General features: G+C 41.6%; 1 protein-coding gene across 1 annotated transcript in view; it reads right to left on the bottom strand.

The window, feature by feature from the left end:
* Positions 1–1,543: 1,543 nt before the first annotated feature.
* SH3BGRL2 (SH3 domain binding glutamate rich protein like 2) overlaps positions 1,544–21,281 on the bottom strand; it is a 75,697-nt gene continuing 55,959 nt past the window's right edge. The window contains exons 3-5 of the mRNA XM_068936470.1: positions 20,807–20,992; positions 7,564–7,644; positions 1,544–6,370 (exon numbers count right to left, since the gene is read on the bottom strand). Of these exons, the coding sequence (XP_068792571.1) occupies positions 6,356–6,370; positions 7,564–7,644; positions 20,807–20,992 (282 nt within the window). The 3' untranslated portion in view covers positions 1,544–6,355. The remainder of the gene's footprint in view (positions 6,371–7,563; positions 7,645–20,806; positions 20,993–21,281) is intronic.

The raw sequence follows: 21,281 nt of genomic DNA, 5'->3' as shown, positions 1-21,281 counted from the left end.
TACTGCCTGTGTGAGGTTATTTCTAATGAAGGCGTGAAGGTGCCTTTAGTGACAGCCTGATCAAAGCCTATGAAGTGAACAAGGAAAGCCTCTGACACCTAAAAATCAAATCACACTCATACTCCAGTTCAGGAGCACTTTCTTACAGCCCAGACTTATAGGCTGAAGTGGGAACAAGAAGGGGGACGTGACATAGACAAACACAGACACACACATATGCATGCATGCAAACACACAGATGACCTCTGAGAACTTTTTCCCATGAATGCTTTTATTGAAAGGCTAGTATTTGAAGGATATAAGCTGTATACCATAATGATAAAAGTGTCTTCAGCAATGAAACCAGTTGCTGATTGGGGAACGCAAAATGAAACTTTTGCATCCCCTTCCCCTGTAACATGGGAGCATAGCTGAGCGCTGCCACAGGGAACACATGCAGAGCTGGGGCTACACGGGAGAACGAGAGCTAGTGGCAAGAAAACACATACCGTGCAACTTCCATGTGCAAAATGCACTTAGGGTATTCTCTGGCAGCCACATACAAAAAAATTGCAACTTCACGGGATGCCGTGAATGGCTACAGAACATCTGTTCATCTTCCTCTCTGGAAATCAAGAAGTGCTCGCCCCTCCCTTCAGCAAAATCTGGCTGCATCTACCCACTGTGATACAACACATTTGAATGTGCACTCCCTCCTTGGACCAGTGGTATGAGCCCCTGTACCCTGTGGTATTAGCTGCTACAGCTCCACTCACTTCAGAGATGTCCTACTGATCCTAGTGCAGCTGAGGAGCTGCTCCATCCTCCTGCCTGCGCAGAATTAGCTTTTCAACCTTGTCTTCCCTATGTGCTCATTCACATCACTTTTACCTGCCTTGTCTTACAGCAAAGTGACAAAAAAAGCCACAAATTGCTAGAGTTTTCATAGCAGTGCTTATACTGGAGATAACGGACAAGCATTAGAACAAACTGGAAGGAGATTACAAATTACATATTAGAATGACGACTTAGGGGAAACCGAATTGATGCAAACTTCTACCTTCTGTCAGCCACTTACAGTGTAAAATATATCTAAATACCTTACAGGGAAAGCCGACATGGATGGTCAAAATAGTAACTTACAGCCAAGAAAAAGTGTGATGTGCTCCTGAACATTTTAGCCCCAGGAGCAAAACTTTAACGTGTGAAAATTTCCTAGCTCCATTGTCCAAGCCATTCCTAGAGGATCTGGCCTTCATTTCCATGGTATTTATCAATTAAGTCAAGTGAAAAAATTGAAGACAATAAATCACTGCTCTTTATCAGGGAGGATCTAGAGCCTAACCCTGTAGAAATTCTGCATATTATAGTTCCCACTAAGTTAACAGGGACCAAACCTGCTTAGCATCTTGCAGAATCGGGTTCATTCATCCCATGGGGAGAGCTCTGAAATGCTTTCCCCTGCTGAAGTACCAGGTTGTCACCAGAGGGAGCTGCAGCAAGAATACAGATTCACCTTATTTTTTCCTTTGTTTTCTCTGGCACAAACAACAGACCCCAAGTGTCTTTTTTGAGTTACATTTTTATTAGATGAACACGGTTGCAATACACAACTTAAAACTCCATGTGTACACAGCCTAGGATGCAATGTGCTCCCTCTCCCACTAGGTTACAAAACATGGATGCTCTCAAGGTGCACGCCAGCTCTGCGCTTGCAAGGTCACAGGAATGTGACTGAAATGGTTGGGAGCAGGAGCTTTGCACAGAGCTCTGCGCATGCTGGGACAGGGAACATCAGGAAGAGGGACAGAGTAGGAAGAAGGGAGTAAGCCCAGCCTGCCCTGGCTGAAGGAATGCTCTCGAGAAGCCGTTCTCCATTTTCCCTCCTAAATCTCTAAGGGAGCCTTTTGTGTGCAAGAGGGCGAAGGATAGGCCAATGTGCCCATGTGAGAACCACTCTTCAAGGTGACATAAAGACGCTATTTGCCATTCTGCACAATTTCTTCCATTCCCGCTCTCTGAGCAGGGCGGAAACGCAACACTCGCTGCTCCTTGCGTTGCGCACACAAATAGTTGTACCGAAATCAGCGCACAAGTCAAGGAAGACTAATGGGATTTGGCACTTCTTGGCTAAGATGCCACTCTCACACTCATGTGAAGGCAGCTCCCTTGCCACAAGGCACTGCCTAAAATCTTAGGCCCCTATTTTTAAATAATGTTATTTCAAGAATTGGGCTCCCTAAGTAAGTGGCCTGACAGAGGGGACACGGAGGGAGAAGCAAGAAAGCTACTCAGAGTTTGACAGCTCCTCTTCATTTCAGTGATAGCACTTGGGCTCCTCAGCACTTCAAACAGACAGTTATTTTTGACCCTAAACATGGATTTAGGGGCTTTACTCCAGGACCACTTCCTTGAAAGGCTTGATTCTAAAATAATTTCACATACAAAAGAAAGAAGAAAACAGAAAAAGAGAGAAAGAGAGAGAAAGGCAGAGAGAGAGAGAAAGCCACCCCAAGAAAAATTAAGAGTTTACAAGACTCATCAAAAACTGTTTCAACCTTACAAAGCATGTGTTTTTCTTCTCAAGCCCCCGTATCAATTTACTGCATTATTAAAAAAAATAATAATAATAGAAACTACCCCCTTCTGAGTTCAAAGTTTGATTGCATCTAAGAAGGCCCTAAAGTAACAGTCCTCTTTCTGACAAGGCACTATCCAGTAGTGTGTGGCACAAACAGAAACATCTCTTGTTAAAGCCACTGATACAGTGAATGTGTGTGTGCACATATGCCCGCACAGCAGATTTAGCTAGGTATGAAGATTTAAAGTTTAATTCACACTGCTCTCCCTTTTAAAAAGTGGGGTTAGTTACAAGTATTAGCTAAAAACTGGGACCATATGGTTCTCAAGCATACCTTCTTTTATGCAATTATTTTAAACAAAATTAAGAATTTGCTATTTCTTTCAACAGTGGCTCTAATTTCCAGAGAACTTTTCAGTCACCTGACTAGTTACATTTCATTATTACAAAACTGGTTTAAAAAATTACAGGTCACCTTATGTAACAAATTAAAACTCTACTTGCTTTAATTACAAAAATAAGGCTGCAGCACATTAGACAAAACTAACATTTGAGCAACATATGTACTTTTTTTTTAGGCTAGCCTCTTACAATTCAACAGCAAATATTCTAATGGCCTTAGAAAGCCAATCCATGCAAGCAAGCAGGGTCTCCCTGGAGCTAGTATTGTCCTCCATACAACTGATTATGCCCATATGCATTCTTTGAAGTAAGCTACTTTCACCTAATAGCTATAACAGAATTTACTCTCCACTGAACTACAGGCTTCTATTCTGCAATTATCAAAATTCAAGGAGTTTTGTAAATTGATTTCAGCCCTGGAGAAATCAGTGTGAGTTTTGCGATTCACATCACCAAGTCTGGGATTACTCGTGGGGATATACTTACTTCTGTAAGTTTTTCAAAACTGGGTGTTCAGGCAGTTCTCAAAGTTTACAACATATCAAGTACATGATAAATCCAGGATGGCTTTTCTGTAATTGACTGTGTAATTATGTAAATTTATATCTGTATTCTTTGTAAAGTTAAATAATTTTCTTTTCCTCATTTAGAAACAGTTATATAGAATTTGTTGAAGTTAAGAATGTACAGCTCCAGCTCATGCCTTATTTGTCACATTCTTACAGTGAAGTTTAGGTCTCATAAAAATACGGGATTAGCGACAAGAATGTCACAATAACTTACCACAGGCAACTATGTAATTCTTAAAAAAAATATATATATATATACATATATATATGTATACTATCAGCTCCCGCTTGGGATTCCTCTAGAGAAGGTGCTATAGCCAAGATTTTGAATAGTAAATATAACCATGGGGTTAAAATCTGTGTGTGCTCTTGTTCCATCTAGCTCCTTTAATCGAGCTGAGGAGGCACACGAAGATGCAAAGAGAAATTGATTCATGGATGGTTTCCTTTAGCTTCTCCTTTTTAAAACTTTTTGCCTTTGTACTAGTGGGAAAAGCCATACAGTTTAAGCAGACTGTGGCTCAGAAACATCAATAGCAAGGTAACCTACTTTTTACCGTAACAATCAGCAGTCACGAACTTTGGACACGTCATACCTCTGCAGTCTTGAGTAAGCTCTTGCCCGAAATCCGGAGATTACAGTTCTCCTGTTGCTCAGGATCTTCATCAAGGACTTGGATGATGACCCTGAGTGTGCCCTCAGCAAATCTATGAATGACACTGAACTTGGGAGACTGGCTGACAGCAGATGGCAGAGCCTCAGTCCGAGGGGAACTCCATAACCTTGAGCCAACAGAGACTTCCTGAGGTTTGACAGGAAAAAAATGCAAAGTTCTGCCCCTAGGGGTGGCCATGCTTCAGTGGAGGCTGGGAGTAGCCCTCCACCAAACTAAGACAGCCAGAGGCCTAAAGCACAAGACCTGTGAAGAGAGGCTGAGGAAGCAGGGTTTGCTTACTGAGGCAAAAAGAAGGCTAAGAGGTAACCTTAGCAGTAGCCTACAACTACCTGGAAGGCAGTTACAAAAAGGATGATGCCACACTCTTCCTGTGAGTGCCAGATAACATAAAAAAAAAAAAAAGTCCACAGCCACAAATGTTCGGGAGTTCAGGTCGGACATTAGAAAAAGTTTTTACTAGTAGAGTAGTGCAGCACTGGCACAGGCAACCTATAGGGTTATGAAATCTCCATCTTTGGATGTATTTAACACTCTAGCAGACAAAGCCACATCTGACCTGAGCTAGTGTTGGTGTTAGCCCTGATTTTGACACAGTGCTGGACTAGATGACCTTCAGTTGTCCCTTCCTGCATTTCTAGAATGCTGTGTTTACTGATTTTAATCAAAATGTCATTTGTTACACAGACGTCGTTGCTTTCTGATACTTTTTTAACAGGAAGTTTGGCTTCCCTCGAGCCACGATCTGAGCAATGCTGGGAATGCAGAGAAGTTCTCACACACAGTAGTCATCTGTCATTTTACGCAAAGACATAAGGACAGTTATTGGAATAGTACTATCCAGCCATTATGAAATCACTTGAGCATAAACTACATTACAGCTTAGCTGTTATTTAAATAACTAGAAGTGATTCACAAATGCAGAATGCAATTTGACCTGTTGCTAAAACGCATTCTGCAACGCTTATTGGCAAATTAGGGGCCTAAGTTCTGCTATCATCAAAATAATCCCTCTGGGATCATCTCTACTTCTTTTTCTTAGCTCCTGCTTCTCAGCAGGGCTGACTACCGCAGCTTCATCCAGTAAAACACACACTCAGCTTTCTCATTGTCTTTGAGGCACCCCAACGATTCCCATACCTGGGGGCAGGTATGGGAACAACAGCTGAGCAAATTAGGTGTGCTCCAGGACCAGGGCAGAGTGTTCAACCTTCTATAGGATTGAGCCCTCACTCTCAAAGTACCCTCCTGGCCCTTTTGTGGATAATGGTGGAGCAGTGTATTATGGGAGGTAAACTCAAGGTTTTGGCAAATTTTCATTTTAAGACAGTCCAAGTGAAGAGCTCTAACCTCGGGCACTATGTCTTTCTCACTTAAGAGATCACCTAGCTGTGAGACCTCTTCTTCTGAACTACCCAGTATTTTCTATCTATGAACATTTTACCTCTATTTGGAAAAGGACCCATGTCAAAATATTGCACCTTGGCATCCCCTCCATGATAACAACTGTTTTTAAACAGCCAGCTGCAATGTGCATCATGAGGCAAATCAAGTTTTCATGACCAGGGTTAGCAGCTCGTGTCTCTTACAATAAACATATGCTAGCATAAACATCGCAATAAATAAAGGTAGAGCAGAAATATGGTAGCTCTTACCTTGGAATGAGATCTTAAGATTGACTGTTTTTATCTTTTGGATTGTAGATAGCACAGACTTTCTAATAAGCACCAGAACTTTAGCTGTCACGATGAACTAATTCCAAGTGCATTAGTTACAACACTTCAAAAAGGTAAGGAATCTGACTAGGTAAGTTTATCTGTTAACAATACAGGCCCTACACGACCATTTATCATCCTCAAATGTATGTGTCAGACAGAATGTCAGTGCCAGTTATAAAAGCTATCTAAAGACAAACGTGAAACATCAACAATGAATATTTCTGAAAAGGAAGATGAGTAGCTCAGTCGTCACCCCATTTCATATGTGTTATTAACTCCATACTGTTGGCGAGCACCATCCCAGTGGCAAGCAGAATACTAACAATGATGCGTGTTGCTCTATCACAGTGATCCATTAGGGAAGCCATCGTGCACTGAACAACAGGGTCATTCATTCAGAAGATGTGCTGGTTGAAGCTTCAGACAGGTTTTCTAGGGTTCTGACTTCTACTTAAAAGAAAAAAAAAAGATTGTTAATGCTATTAACATGTTCCTACATTCTCGTCCTCTGTGTTGGTGACCTTTATCCACCCTCCCTGCCCCTGCCAGTCCTTCCTCCTTTCTCTGTGTCTGGCTCAGGCAAATCCTTTGGAACGTGGGGTACCCATGGCCCTAGTTCCCATAACAGCTGAGGATGCATCATTTTGAAACACTACCAGACACAAATAGTGGTCTGTTCGCGTTTATATGGCCACTCCCCCAGGCCTACGACAGGTTGCATTTCCCAAGAATACAGCTGCAGAGAAGTTGTTATTTCTGACTTCAGCAGGCGATCATCTTTTCCCTACAACTAATTCTTCAAGATAGAAAGCAACGCAGGCTGCCAAAATAACCTGCTTCTGTGGTTAACCCTGCTGTGGTTCCCACCTACTCATCTCTCCCTTGAAGTCCAGAAATAAATGAATTCCTGGCAGAAGAGGAACTTTATAGATACTCAAGGGCTACAACCCAGGCCTCAAGCCACACTAACCAAACCCAAAAGAAAATCTTTCCCTAGCTGTCTAATCTACTGCCCATAGGAGCATCATACGTACTCTCTTTGTATGAGTGTCCAGGCCCATTCAGGCTTCCACATGGCAATAATGTGTCTTCTGTTATACTGCCCTCAACAGAAACAAGTTAACTGGCTCTCTGCTCTGTCCTGTTATATGTGTTCTTTAAAATTTAATTCTTATCCAAAACGTTGCTACAGCTCCTGGCACCTCCACCATTTCAGCATGTTTTTTAATGCTTAATCAATAAAAGTTGTCCTGGTTGGCCCATTATGGCAGGCTGGCCCAGCAAGATGATGTTTTGGTGACCGCTAGCTGCAGATATTTCAGTGATTAAGACCCAAGTTCTGTTCTCTGTTAATTATAATTAAGTCAGTTTCTTTCCGTTTATGCTGATAAAGGGAAGCAAAATGTGTTGCTTGAACTTAATTCATTTGCTGTCTCAAATTAACTCACAGGTAGAACTTGTTTCATTTAAAATGCCTTACCTCTCCCTGCAGCAGTTTCATTTACCTCATTAGCATTAAGTTGATATGGATAGCTATCAAGATAATGGTCCATCTGAACACATTGAGTTCTTCCTGTTCAAAGAAAATTCAATCTTAATGTTTTATGAATTTCCTAAGACGTCTGCAATATTTCACTTACCTTTGATGCCAAACTAGGTTTCAGTCCGAGAAAGGAGAAGACAGTGTTGCTTTCCTTTGATTCAAAAAAGCCATCGTAATCCTAGAGGAAAAAGAAGATCAGTCAATGTTTGTACAGTGTTCTCCTGCTTGATCTTTCTACACCATGCATTAGAGTGAAGGGCGATATGTAATAATGTTCAGGAAAATATTCACGGATGCTTATCCATATTCTTCTACGCAAACCTAACAACTATTCTAAATTGTAATGATATCACCAACTCCAACAGCAAAGAAAAATACACAAGTTCTCTAACACCTATCATTACTTAATTTGACAGAAAAATACAAACGTTAATTTGCATTATGCACTTATTTTAAAGCTAGCGAGGTGCCTAAAAGTAAGTTTCTGGTGGGGTTTTCAACTGGCATTTTAGGATAATTTAATCACTAAAACACCTAGATGAGCAACAACCAATGCTTCAGTTCTGCAGAAGCATGTTTGATTAAGTCTCTGACTTAAAAAAAAAACAAAAACCCACAGATGTTGTTAAATCTGAACAAGATCCAGGCTGACACTGTTAAGGCAGATGAAAAGCAATGAGGGACATGTGCTAGATAAGTGACCTCATGCGTAGCTCCTGTGCGTAGCTCCTGATCTAACTGAGAAATAACCTTAATTTTCTCCACTGGGTTCATCTACAAGTCGGTCCAGCCTGCTCTAGGGCTGAAGGCACGGGAGGAGTGGGAGGATACACCCTACGGTGAGCAGAGTGAGGCTGCAGGGTAGGTTTAGCTTGGCTTAGGCTGCTCATTACAACTCCTGTAAGCAGCTAACCTGTGGGCAGGCAGCTACTAAAAGCAGCTACTGCAGCAGCATAACACACGGCAGGCATCACTTTCTTCCTCCATCACAAGCACCTTTCCCTCCTAATGCAGTTTTCATGAAGGCTGGAGAACTGTTGGCCTCAACGTTTTGACCAAGAGGTGACTCCTGGTTTGTTGGGGTGAGCCATCACCTCTCATCCTCTTCTCAGGTTCTGGGGTTCTCTTCAAGTGTCTTAATTCCAATACTTCTATTAGCTCTAAAACCATCACTGCTCTAAGACCATACTTTATCACCTTTGGTTAATAAATCTGAAAGAAAATCAGCGTAGGCAAGGATTCATAGCCTGAAAATAGTGTTGTAAGAAACACTGCTGCATTCCTGGCTCTAACAATGACTTTGTGACTCAGATAATTCAACAACATCTGTGAAATTCTGTTCACCCTAACCTCTGTAAAGTAATTTAAGACCTTATCATCAAAAGCTTTCCGCAAGTAGCAGTTACTAATTTTTAGTTCCAGAAAATGCGCAAGCCTGATTTAATCTGTTTTCTCCACATTTTTGCAGACCATCAAATCTGGATTCACTCACTGAAAGAATCGTGAAGGTTAAACAGTGAGCTAAACTAAGTAACTGTATGTTTAAAGGAGCACAAAGATCAGTGGATTCATTTATTTTATAGAGGAGAATACTTACAGCCACAAGAAATTACCAGCCAGAAGCAAGTTCCCCACTGCTTTAAAACGTATGTATTGCAAAACATATGAAAATGCTATTGACACTTTCATGCTGTGAGGGAGGGGCAGAAAGGAAACATCGTGCTTTTAGATAAAGTGGCAGTAAAATTAAATAGGGAAGTTTTCCTACCAATTTCTGTAATGAAAACAGAGCATTCCAAAATATTCAAGTGTAAAAAAAAGTTAAAAAATGCATAATAGTCTCATAAAAGTTTAAAGAAATCACTTTAGTACAGTATTTTCTTAAGAGGTTTTTGAGAAACATAACCTCAAGCACTCTTCAGTTTTGCTTTGGGAGGGAATAGGAGTTCAAAGCAGGCAACGCTGACTTTCCCAGTAATACATGCAGGATAAGAGATGTCCCAAAAACATCCCACCTTTGACCTCACATTTATAGGGAGAGAAGGTCTGCACAGATTTGGGCTGTATGTAAAGACACAAAATCAAAGCCTGGGGACATGAAAAATCATAAAGGACATCCTAGTGATAACCGCGGTAGATGCAGAGGTTGAAGAAGGAAAATGGCGTGACGCTCAGAGGAAGCTGAAAGCTTCAAACACAGGCCCAAGTCGCTGCTAAGCCAGTGGGTCTCACTTGAAAAAGCGTTGTGGGACACCCTGCGTTCCACAGAGGAAGGAGGCTGCCATCAGCTCTTTTTGGCAAGTCAGTGGCTCCCTGTTTGTGCACTGGGCTTCGCTGCAGGTAGCAAGTTACTACAATTCCCTTGCTACTGTGCTAGGCGGCTCTACCAATCCAGCCGGGATCAGCTGAGCAGCAGTATCTCACCTTTTTGCAAGGAAGTGGCTCCCACTGACTCCCTGGAGGCATTCAGAAAGCAGCTGTTAACCTAAAAATGTACAAACATGGTGGTAGGGCAAACTGCCACCCACTGTCCCACTTCAAATGGAAACTACATGTATAAATATAACTCTGACTGTATCCCTTTAAATTATGATCCTTGATGCTTTCCAGGGCTGCTAATTACACGTTATTAATGTATAAAGTTTTGGCAACATCAGTAACCAATTAAGACTAATAAAACAAAGGGGAGGTAGAGACAGTGAACACGAATCATCAGTGAGGCAGAGATGTTCAATCCCTCAGGAAAAGCTGAAAAGCTACAAAATGCAAGTGATACATCAAGAACATAAGGGTATGAAAAGCTGCACAGAACGACAAATGCCCGTGAGGAGAACAGATACAGCTCAGGATGGTTTGAGGGGACAGAGGAGTGACAGGAGCAAAAATAAGCTAAGTTAAAAGGTATTTCAAGTCAGAAAACGCTTCTTAACAAGCTAGTCGCCACCTTACTGCTTTAGACCTGGCTTCTCACCATTAAAATCAATGGTTTGAGTGATTCTAAACCAGAACAGAGAGGAAGACTCTGATCTTCAGGAGCAAAGTAACCTCAGATAGCAAGGGCAGGAAGGTGGTGAAGCTCACCGCAGTAGCACGGTGGTTGGTACTGTGTGCAGTGCACCTTGGATCTGTAGAACTTGTCTTACGCGTAGTCTTTCCTAGGCAGATGCTTACGGCCACTGCTGACACAGATCTGTGCTAGATGGACCTTCAGTCTCACACAGTAACGCCGTTTATGTTATCTTAGGCTATATGTTACGCAAAGTGTTAAAATAATCAGCAGTCATGTGCAATTGCCCATTTGGTGGACTAGTAACAAAGAGAACGGCCTCACGCTTAATAGATAGCTTTGTTTTCAAAATCTGAACCCTTCCAGTTTATCCTGAAACTAGGTGGTGTTGTGGCTGCTTTGCATCTCTTTAAAGCAAAGAGATTAATCAAAGGCAGGAGAGTTTTCTTAATGTCTAGATTATTGCAGTAATCCTAACAGCCAGCTACTGCCCAAATGCTATACTGAAGTAAGAGCAGCCTTGTCCTTGAGACAGTGGACTAGCAGTCAGGAAATCTGGATTTAACTCTTCATAATGACACAAATGCCCCTATGTCACTCTGACATTTATATGGGTTTTCCGCCCACGTGCTCCGGTAGGAAAGCTGTAGGTCGTGGGAATTCTCTCCTCCTCAGAAATTCCACTTCCAGGGTAGCTCTCCTCTCTCCGCAGCCACCGCTACGCTGTTCACAGAGCTCAGCGTGGCTGCAGCGGAAGCTGCATCCTGAATGTGACGTGCATGCCTGAGGTGTGCTGTTTTCCTAGCACTGGGAGGCCAAATCACTGTAGTGATGTGATTAGAGACAAAGCCATAATTAATTTGGCTCATGTTGTTAAGCAGGTACACTGAGGCTTGTTTAAATAAACACTGTCACTGCTGGAACCTGTTTTCTGAGCACGGAAGTTAAAATTGTCAATTGTCAATATTACAGATCAGCGTAAAAAACAATTTGTGGTTCAAGGGACGTAGGCAAAAATTATGGCATTGGGTAAGTAGCGAAGGAAAATGTTAACACAGTAGATTTCAACTGAGATTAGGAAAATACTATATTTTATGAAGCTTCAAAGACAGTAACTGTGAAGAAAACTCCTCCCAATAATTTTCTTTAAAAGAGAAAATCGGCTCTGTTGCTTTTAGCTTGCAATGAGAGAAACAGCTTGCTAAACATCTCAAACAAATTTTTATTGCTTATCAGGGGTTTACCTTTCCACACCAAGAAGCAGAAAAACAAGCAACCTGCCCAAATTTAGCTTACACTGCTGTTTATATGGGTCTTTTAAAATATATTAATTATCGGACATCATATAAAGAAAAGTCTATTGCCATGCTGTCAGAAATTGCTTCTCTTTGCTAATCGTTTATTAAATATGATTATGATCTCTCCGTTCTTACAAAAGAGACAAGGTAATTGCTCTTACAAGCAATAGTGGGGAACTTTTAACTTAAATGAACTGAATCAGCACTCTGCTACTGACTGACTTAATACTGTATGCCGCTGAGATGATGTTAGCATCCTTCCTGAAAAGGGCACTTCAGTTCTCTGGGACAGATGACATTCATTCATTGATCTGATTAGGATTACAATGGAAAGCTCTTACTCAGCACAGCTCTCCTTGGAGAATGAACATGTGTGCATGTGTGTGAGTCCTTTTCTAATATGAGATAAATACACACGCACAAAGAACTTGTTTGCGCAACATAGGCCAGTCTAAACATGATGCAGTTTTCAGTTTGTTAATAAGATCTCTGGGCAGGATTTTTAAAGAGCTTATATAATTGATTCTGCAGAGCAACCTGTTACTCTCTCGTAAGAGCTAGGTGCGTATTTTGCTCATCCCTAGCTACAGGCTTCCAAAAACAAAGGCTCTAAAACAAGGGAGGCAGATATCAGGTACAGTTCTATTGTTCTGGATAGCACATGACAAAATGAGACTGATGGGATGTTTGCCGGTAACTCAATGACATCAAATATCCAAGAACCAATATCCCTCACCTCTACAACAGGGAGCCCCAGTGCAGAAGGGCTTCCCACAATCGAGCGCGAAGGACTTCAAACCGGCACAGTGCCCCTCTGGAGCCAGAGGAATGCTCAGGGGAAGGCAGTGGCAGAATTAGATGAAAAAAGGTGCCCCACTGCTGTGCACCTTCCAGCTCATCGTGTTATTTTATGAGTTAAGTTGTTTGGGTAAGAATATTATCAAATCAGACCAGGACAGTAATTTGCTAAGAGGGAATGGTTAAAACATGGGGGAGTTAACTGTGGTAGTCATCCTTCTACAACTAACCATGGCTGAAAGACAAATTCATCCTTCTCCCCAAGAAGGTATAGAACGAATATGGAGTTTCCATTCCACGAAAAGGAGAATTTGGATCCCAAACAAAATTGTTAGTAACCTATGTCATGTTTAATGACGATTCACGAGTCCTGCAGATCATCCATGTAATAAAGATACAAAGTAATAATTAAAAAGAATTTGCAGTATTTTAATACAGTCTGTTACGGTGTCATATTCATTTTATACTGGTGGTCTTTAGCCATTTTAAAACACATATATACCCTACATTATTTTATTTAGGAACTACAGTGTCTCCAGAGTAAGGTATCTCCAGACATGTACCAAACCTTTGACAACTATCAGCTTTAAGTAGTAGGATGCTTTACTGTATATGAGTTTTTCCCACATCCAGTTTGTAAATCAAGTCTAGAGCTAAAATTGCAAGACTGAATCCGTTGGTTGGAACAAGCTTGCTTAGTTACAAGAAGGTTTGAGAGGCGGCAGCAACATACTTATCTCCTAGTCCTGGGCTCTGATGCAGGAAGGAAAATAAGATGTATCGAGCAACTAGGAAGTGAATCAGACTGCAAAAAACCGAGTAGATTCTCAAGAGCTAAAATACCTGCGACTTTACCTTGAAACAGCTGTTTCATGAAGACTGGAAAGTGAAAAGGAAAGATTTCAAACGCAAATGATGATGCTAAACAGAAACATACTCTCTCCATTGTAGGTTAAACGGCAGCACTAATACATTACTGATACCAATTCTAACTGCTCTGGGGAGGACAAAATTATTGGATTATTTTATTTTTACTGAATTGCTGAGCTTCTATTTTCTTAAGCTCTAACTCTGGGTAGGCTGGCTACTCTACACTTTACCTTTAGTCCCACACCCCTTAATGAAGTACACATTACAACTGAAGGTCTTTGTCCCAGGACATGGACAAACAGTGAAGAAGTGGAAGGCGAAAGCACAGATATAGCCTATAATGACAACTGTATGGAGTCCGTGAACAGGCTCCCGCCAACACGGAGAAGAGGCATAGGCAGGAGCTGCCTTTCCAACGGCAGCTCTGCCTTCTATATCCCTTGCTTGAGAGAGGGCCTACTTAGGAAGATATACAGTGCTGTGTCACTGGCCCTAACTCATTCACCTTCAGCCTAGGGTATACAGATGCGTGGGATCCAGGAACTACACGAAACTGCAGAAGGTAACTAAGAACAATTTCAAACCAACAGCTTAAATTGACCATGCAGGGAACCCTCTCTTGGATGGGAAATTTGGGGTGGGGGTGGAGGGGAAGACTTATAATCAAGAAAGTTTCAGTATCATCAATCACGCATTGATGCAGGGTCCTGCATCTAGGGAGGAATAACCTCAGGCACCACTACAGGTTGGGAGTTGACCTGCTGGAAAGCAGTTCTGCAGAGAAGGACCCGGGAGTCCTGGTGGACAACAAGTTAAACGTGAGCCAGCAATGTGCCCTTGTGGCCAAGAAGGCCAATGGGATCCTAGGGTGCATTGGGAAGTGTTGCCAACAGGTCGAGGGAGGTGATCCTCCCCCTCTACTCAGCCCTGCTGAGAGGCCACGTCTGCAGTACTGTGTCCAATTCTGGGCTCCCCAGTATAAGACAGACATGGCGCTACTGGGGAGAGTCCAGTGGGGGGCTACGAAGATGATGAGGGGCCTGGAGCATCTCTCCTATGCAGAAAGGCTGAGCGAGCTGGGCTGTTCAGCCTGGAGAAGAGAAGACTGAGAGGGGATCTCATCAATGTCTACAAGTATCTGAAGGGAGGGTGTTGAGAGGATGGGGTCGAACTCTTCTCCGTGGTGCCCAGCGACACGACAAGAAGCAACGGGCACAAACTGAAACACAGGAAGCTCCGTCTGAACATGAGGAAAAAGTTCTTTGCTGCGAGGGTGACTGAGCACTGGCACAGGTTGCCCAGAGAGGTAGTGGAGCCTCCTTCCCTGGAGATATTCAAAACCCGTCTGGACGTGATCCTGGGCAATGCGCTCTGGGTGACCCTGCTTGATCAGGGGAATTGGACTAGATGATCTCCAGAGGTCCCTTCCAACCTCGGCCATTCTGTGATTCTGTGATTATATGATCTCTGAGCAATTTTAACACTAATTTTCATCTGGCGAGATTACTGCTTTCCTGAAGACAGATGGACCACCCAGATGCTGAGTTGTATGAGACATCTCCAAGGGTGCAGGGAATTGAATGTAGACCTGCTGTTTAGCCTCACAACTGCCTGAGCTCCTGAAGTAAACACATTACAGCTGGCACACCAAGGTGTACTGCCATGTTGCCTGAGCACCTAGAGATGGGGTTCGAGCTCTGCTTTATCTCTAGGCTCAAGAAATTTACCAGATACCCCCATAACAGGTCAGGGCAGACACTGAGGTGGTCTCTAGCCAGCTTTCTTAAGTCCTCTATTGCTTCTTCTCTTATCAGTGGATAGTTACTGACTTGTCATTTGACACACACAAAAAAAGAAAAAAAATGCATCCTCTTCTTTAGGAAATGTCTGTGAATCTTTTCATGATCTAAAAAAAAAAAACAAAAAAATAAAAAAAGACAGACTGGTATTTCATAGGGTAGAGAAATCAGTGTCACTGCAATTGCCTGTGCACTAGATAGTTTCTTGAAAACACTGCATCCCTTTCAGCAGTCTGTTTTGCTTCTTCTTTGTCTACAGGCCTTTGCTGTTTTGACGGAGTTGATATCCATATATTACATTTCAGGGAAAGACAATAAATATCACATATCTTTGTGTCTACTGCTCTGCCCACTAGGCACTCTACCAGGGCTTACCCTAACACTCTAAACCATCTGAGCAGCTTCCAGGAAAGAAAAAAAAAAAAAAAGAGACAAGTCAAGTCAGCCTGCTATGCCTGCTGTGTAAATATTTGCTCCTCAGTTCAAACTCCCACCTGGGAACAGATTTACTTTGCTCCTCAGTTCAAACTCCCACCTGGGAACAGATTTACTTTGAATTTTAGTTGGCCTAAATTTCAGGCAATCCCACATCAGTGGCAGACTTTCTACATATAAAACTATCACTGCTTCAAAGTGTTAACTTGCAGTTTTGTAAGGTTAAAATTAGAGTGCTGTTTCACTGAGAAGTGGAGGTTTCCAGCCTTCTAAAAGATCCAGGATGCACTTTTAGCCCAAGACAGGTCACGTACGCAGCTATGGAGATTTCAAATACAGCAGGAAAGGGAGGTATGAGCCACAGGCCCAGCTTCAGACATCAATGTTCCAGATTTCTTGCTTGCTGCTTTAAGAGCTCTCCATGATGGCTGCTGTAAATCCTGTTTAGACATACGTATCTATGGCTCCTCACCTACTGTGTAAAGAAGCTGGAGCCCTACCTTGGGGCTGCAAATTCCACTCTGGAAGCCACATGCCCAAAATTTAGGCATTTCAGTGCTTGGCATCATGCCACAGTCCCTTTGTGAATCTGGCCCTAACATAACCAATCTGCAGTGATCTTTCCATCTATCTGGATTTTTCCAGGGTCTGGGTAAAAAGCATAACAGTGAGCAAGATAAGTAATGATTATTTTTAAATAGTGTTTGTAACCTGTAGAATACTGAATAGTTGCTACTAGGGTGTATCCTACTAGCAATTCTTCAGAATAATCTGAGTAACACATATGCAAAATCAGTGATGTGGCTGTGTAAAATAAACTTGCAATGGGAAGCAGAGCATTTAGAAATTTTTCTGTAACCTTGAAAGCAAAGTGTTTAGATAGCAAAACTTAGAAAACCAAATACAATCTTCATGTTCCCACTAAAACAGTATTTTCTGTCCTCCATTACCACACACAAGGACTCAAGTGAAATTCACTTGAAAAATGATACAGACAGACCTTTAATATAAACTTAAAACGTCAATTTACACTCTAGTAAGGGAAATAACAAGAATCCTGCTGCCAGTAGGCCATATGGACAGCTTCTGCAAAGAAAGAAAGAAAAAGCCTTAAAACCCAGTCATTATAGGCTTTTGTACTGTCCCAGGCTGACAAATCTGTAATAGCTGAGAGGCAGACAGTCAACAGAATAATGTAATTCTTCAGGTCAGTATCGCAGTAGCTAAAACAGTGGTGAATACAGACTGGCCTACCTAATAAGGACATTTTTGGTCCAAATAAGCACAATGCCGATCTCTTAGAGAAAGGCTTGAAAACATGATACACAACAGAAGTGCCAAATAACATCCCGATTCTAAAACTTCTGTCTTCATTCATTCAGAGACTCATGACCACCACCAACTTCATTAAATGCTGAAACTGCTTTACAAAGAGCTATCTACATTTTAGTTATTTCACAATGATTTAAGTAGAGGACAAAAAAGAGTTTACAGTTGCCTTTAGCTGTAGGAGGAAGTGACAGAACTACTATATGAGAGATACAAAGCATTAACTGAAGGTCTCATTTACAGCCCTTTATCTGATGCTGTATCATTCCTACCAATTGGAAAATTCCTGAATCAGAAAGCGTTAGATTGCTAGTTAAATAAAAATTCCTTCAAAGTTTAAAATATTACCTAGTTCCTATTGAAGAAAATGGCTCTGCGCTCCCTTGTCTTTTCCAAAGTATCTCAATTTTACTTTTCTTTATGCAGTGTGCAGGACTTCCTTCCTGGAACATGCGCTACGCACCAAAATTCCCCTACTCTTACATAGGACTCACTAGAGCAAGATCACTGTGATAATTTCAGATATACATTGTTGTAAATTAACTGAGCCGGCTCATGTGTCTGATTTGTCTGAAACGTAGACTCTTTCCTCACACATTTACAATGTTCTAGCAGTGTCACTAAGATGAAACAACAGAGTGCAAAGACATAAAAATACGTAAATTATCATAGTGTCGGTGCTATAACACAACACTGGATTATGAGTCAAATGATTTGTGTTCTTCTGGAATCAGAGCTCTTATCTACCTTGTTAACAGGAAGCAAAAATGGTTCTTGCTGAGTACTGTATTTCAAAATCCCATTAGCAGAACTTGTTACTGAAAAATCGGGGCGTGGATCTCCGAAGACTGAGAAAAGGATAACACAGATTAATGATGACATTTGCGATTACATCAACTCAGACCAAATTTCAAGGTCTCACTCATGCATCAAGACATGGAGTCGTCTTTTGGTACCAGAAGGATCCTTCCCCCTCAGGTACAAGACATTTATGAACCAGTAACCATCTTTTTTTTTACCCTTTTCCCTCTAATATAAACTAACATGAAATCAAATGGCTGAAATCAACCTGTTTCAGATGTTTCATGAAAAGACTGAAGACAAACTTCCTCTACAGTTTGTCTGTACTGAACTACTTCCTGTGCAGTTACATTCTAAGAAGTGATCGATTTAAATTATAATTTTCTAGCCAGAAAAATCTATTCTCTAGTCATGCTTTGACTAACACAGAAAAAAATAGTATGGCTATGATCGTGAAATAGAGCCTATTTTGGCTTGTACATCGTATTCCTGCGAATCTCTCCTGAAACAATACAAACAAAATAATAAGTGCACCTATTTTACTTTTCGCTGTCTAGCCCTAATGTATTTGGAGAAACAACAAAGGATCTGACCAATTTGTATCATCAGTAATAATGCATAAGCCAGAGTGAGTATATAGGTAGTTTCCTGGTAACGTGGTGAGACTGCAGAATTGGCAGTCAGGAAAACAAACAGTCCTTTGTGAACAGAGCAAATTGGATTTAGAAATTGCCTGGACACAAATCAGGAACCATAAGGCACAATTTTCACTAATTCAATTGACAGAAAACTCTGTGGGCATTTTTTCAGAAGTTATTTACTAATGATTGTTGAAAAAATTATTTGTGTCAAGACAAACATATGAAAGACCTTGCTGTGAAATCACAAGAGGAGAAAGACATGTACAATGTCTGCTTACTTCAACCAACTCCTTTGCAATATTCTACCCCCCCCTTTCCAGGGCTGACCTCCTTTGCCTCCTGCCTAATGTTTTGTCTCCACTCTATTACCTAAGAACCTCATTAACTAATGCCAGCAGGATAACTGTTGAAAGTTACTGCACATACTTTTTCCTTCATGCTAGAAAATATACAGTTTATTTTCAAAGTATGTTTGCTCTTTAAAGATGTTCACACTGACAGTGAGGTCCAGTAATAGGATTACCTCTGCTCAGCCAAAACAGCTATCAGCTAAGCAAATAGATTAGTAAGATCATCTCCATGTTGCATGACATCTTCTGCCTTGCTAATTCCAAACAACAGTTAACAGTTTTTCTAAGACTGGGTTAAAACGTACTATAAAGGAAAGCTGAAGAGATGTAGAAAGGGTAAGAAACAACAGCTCAAACATCATGTTTTCCTGGTGAACTAAAATCATACAAACAATGGAAGTGTTGTCATTCTTGAGTAAGGGGCTGCTCCATAAGTGCGTGTCAAAATTCCTTCCGCATCCCAGATCCATTTCCGTAATGGACACTTCTCAACTTGAAGTAGGAAGGTACAAGTTTTATGGCTGACATGAGAGGTAAACAAGTAAAACCAATACAAAACATGTAGAAGGGATCTTAACTACCTTGCCTCAAAAAGACAGTCAGCTGCAACAACGCACCCAACCTGCTGCAGAGGATCCCGAATCACCTCTTGTGCACTTTCTGCATGAAGCTAACCACTGCAGTGCAATTCATAGGCTCTCGGCAGATCTGAATGCTCCATCAACCAGAAGCAGCCTAGCTGCAGTACCACGAACCCTGGAGAGGCTAAGGTACCCCATGGGATATATTCCTCGCAGGCTAAGTGAGCTACCAGAGAGCTTCCAATACTTGTGTTACCTCACTTAGAACCAGCTGGGGGTCTCCACAAAATATTGCCATGAGCAACCTATATAAATACTCATATCTACTCTGATCCAACTATTATAACCACAGTCTTCCCCGTTTCATCTTCCTACTGAATTCACATACAAGCGTGACCCACTCACTTCCTGATGCACCCAGGGTGGCACAGCACATGTCCCTTTCTCCCAGTCAGTCAGTCAGTCTAACAGGTACCCCACACCTTCCTCCCATAGGATGTGCAAGTCACAAGGTTAAAGTATGAAAAGATGCAGCAAGGCAATGAAGTCTCAGCTGTCCTTTTTTTTTTTTTTTTTTTTTACACAAAATTTTGCTCAAGTATGAGTCTGGGTTCAGGGAAGATACTCCCAGACTACGACGGTGCCAGAGGCTCAGGTGTGCAGCATACCATCCTGGCTAAGTAGGAGAATAAACCATTCATACGGTGCCATTCTTAACACATCAAAGGCTTGTGCCTCAGCTTGCACTAGTGGATAGAGAAACTCTTACAGCTTACACACATCAGCAGAGAAATCTGCCCATCCATCAATCTGCTGTCAATCACAGGCCATCACTCTGCTGTCAGTCACAGCTCCTACGCTTGGCAGTCTTTTAGCAGAGCAAGACAACTCTCAAGCTGCTTTTCTTTACGGAAAAATAAAACTATGCTACATTCCGAAGAGCAAATAATTTTCATCTATCCTAGCGACTTTTGTCTGCATAAAGGCTCTCTGAGTGCAGATGCAATTAACCCTATGACAGCAGAAGAGAGGGAGCTTAATTAAAATGGCAATATAACTCTGTCTAGCTGCTGTTCTCATTTACTGTGCCTAAGATTTCCTTCTGAATTTTTATGCTAGGGTTAGAACAAGGCAGCAGCAAAACCAGGATTCCCCAGATTCTGGTGGTCTCAAAGGGCTTTACCATCAACAGGTTGTGCACAAAGTACATAATACTCCTAATTCTTGTTTTTGTGAAGGGAAATCCACTAGTTGAAAACACCACTACGGTTTACAGATGAATGACCTGAATGTTCATTAATGAACATCACCTGCTTCTATCCCTGCATGCTGTCACCATTAATTCAGACTCTATACCGAGTCCTGACTTTTTAAACGGCCAACAGTGTATCACTAATATATTGTCAGTTGACAACCATAATAGCTACTTACTCCACAGTACTGATCATCACTAAATATCTGCGGTGGCAGTGGATTGCCTTGCGCAGGCTGCCTGTCCTCAGGAATATTTTTATACATCCACTGCCTTTTCTCCTCTGACATTGTGATATCCACCTCTTCAAACTCTATACGATTGGCTTCCAGAAACCTCACCACATCTTGTTGCCTCTTCTTTATCTGGAAGAAAGAAAAAAAATCATCGCATCAGAGCAAGACCACCGTAATCAAGATATCTTTACAAACTTTCCTCCACTCCCATCCCAGTCCCTTGGGAAGCTCACTAACCCAGGAAGACAGAAGAGAAGAGATTTGTTCAGTTTTAAGTTCACAGAAGTTAAATACTGCTGCTACTTTACAAGTTGGCAAAGGTTATGCCTCTTCCCCTCATTTCTAGAAGGCTGTCTCTTTATTTCCACTATGGGAATTTCAGACTTTGCTTTCTAAAGATGCTTCCATAAAGACTACT

This window comes from Struthio camelus, chromosome 3, assembly GCF_040807025.1.
Source record: "Struthio camelus isolate bStrCam1 chromosome 3, bStrCam1.hap1, whole genome shotgun sequence".
Taxonomy (NCBI): domain Eukaryota; kingdom Metazoa; phylum Chordata; class Aves; order Struthioniformes; family Struthionidae; genus Struthio; species Struthio camelus.
The sequence above is the reverse complement of the archived record's forward strand: the minus strand, read 5'-3'. Positions and strand labels throughout refer to the sequence as shown.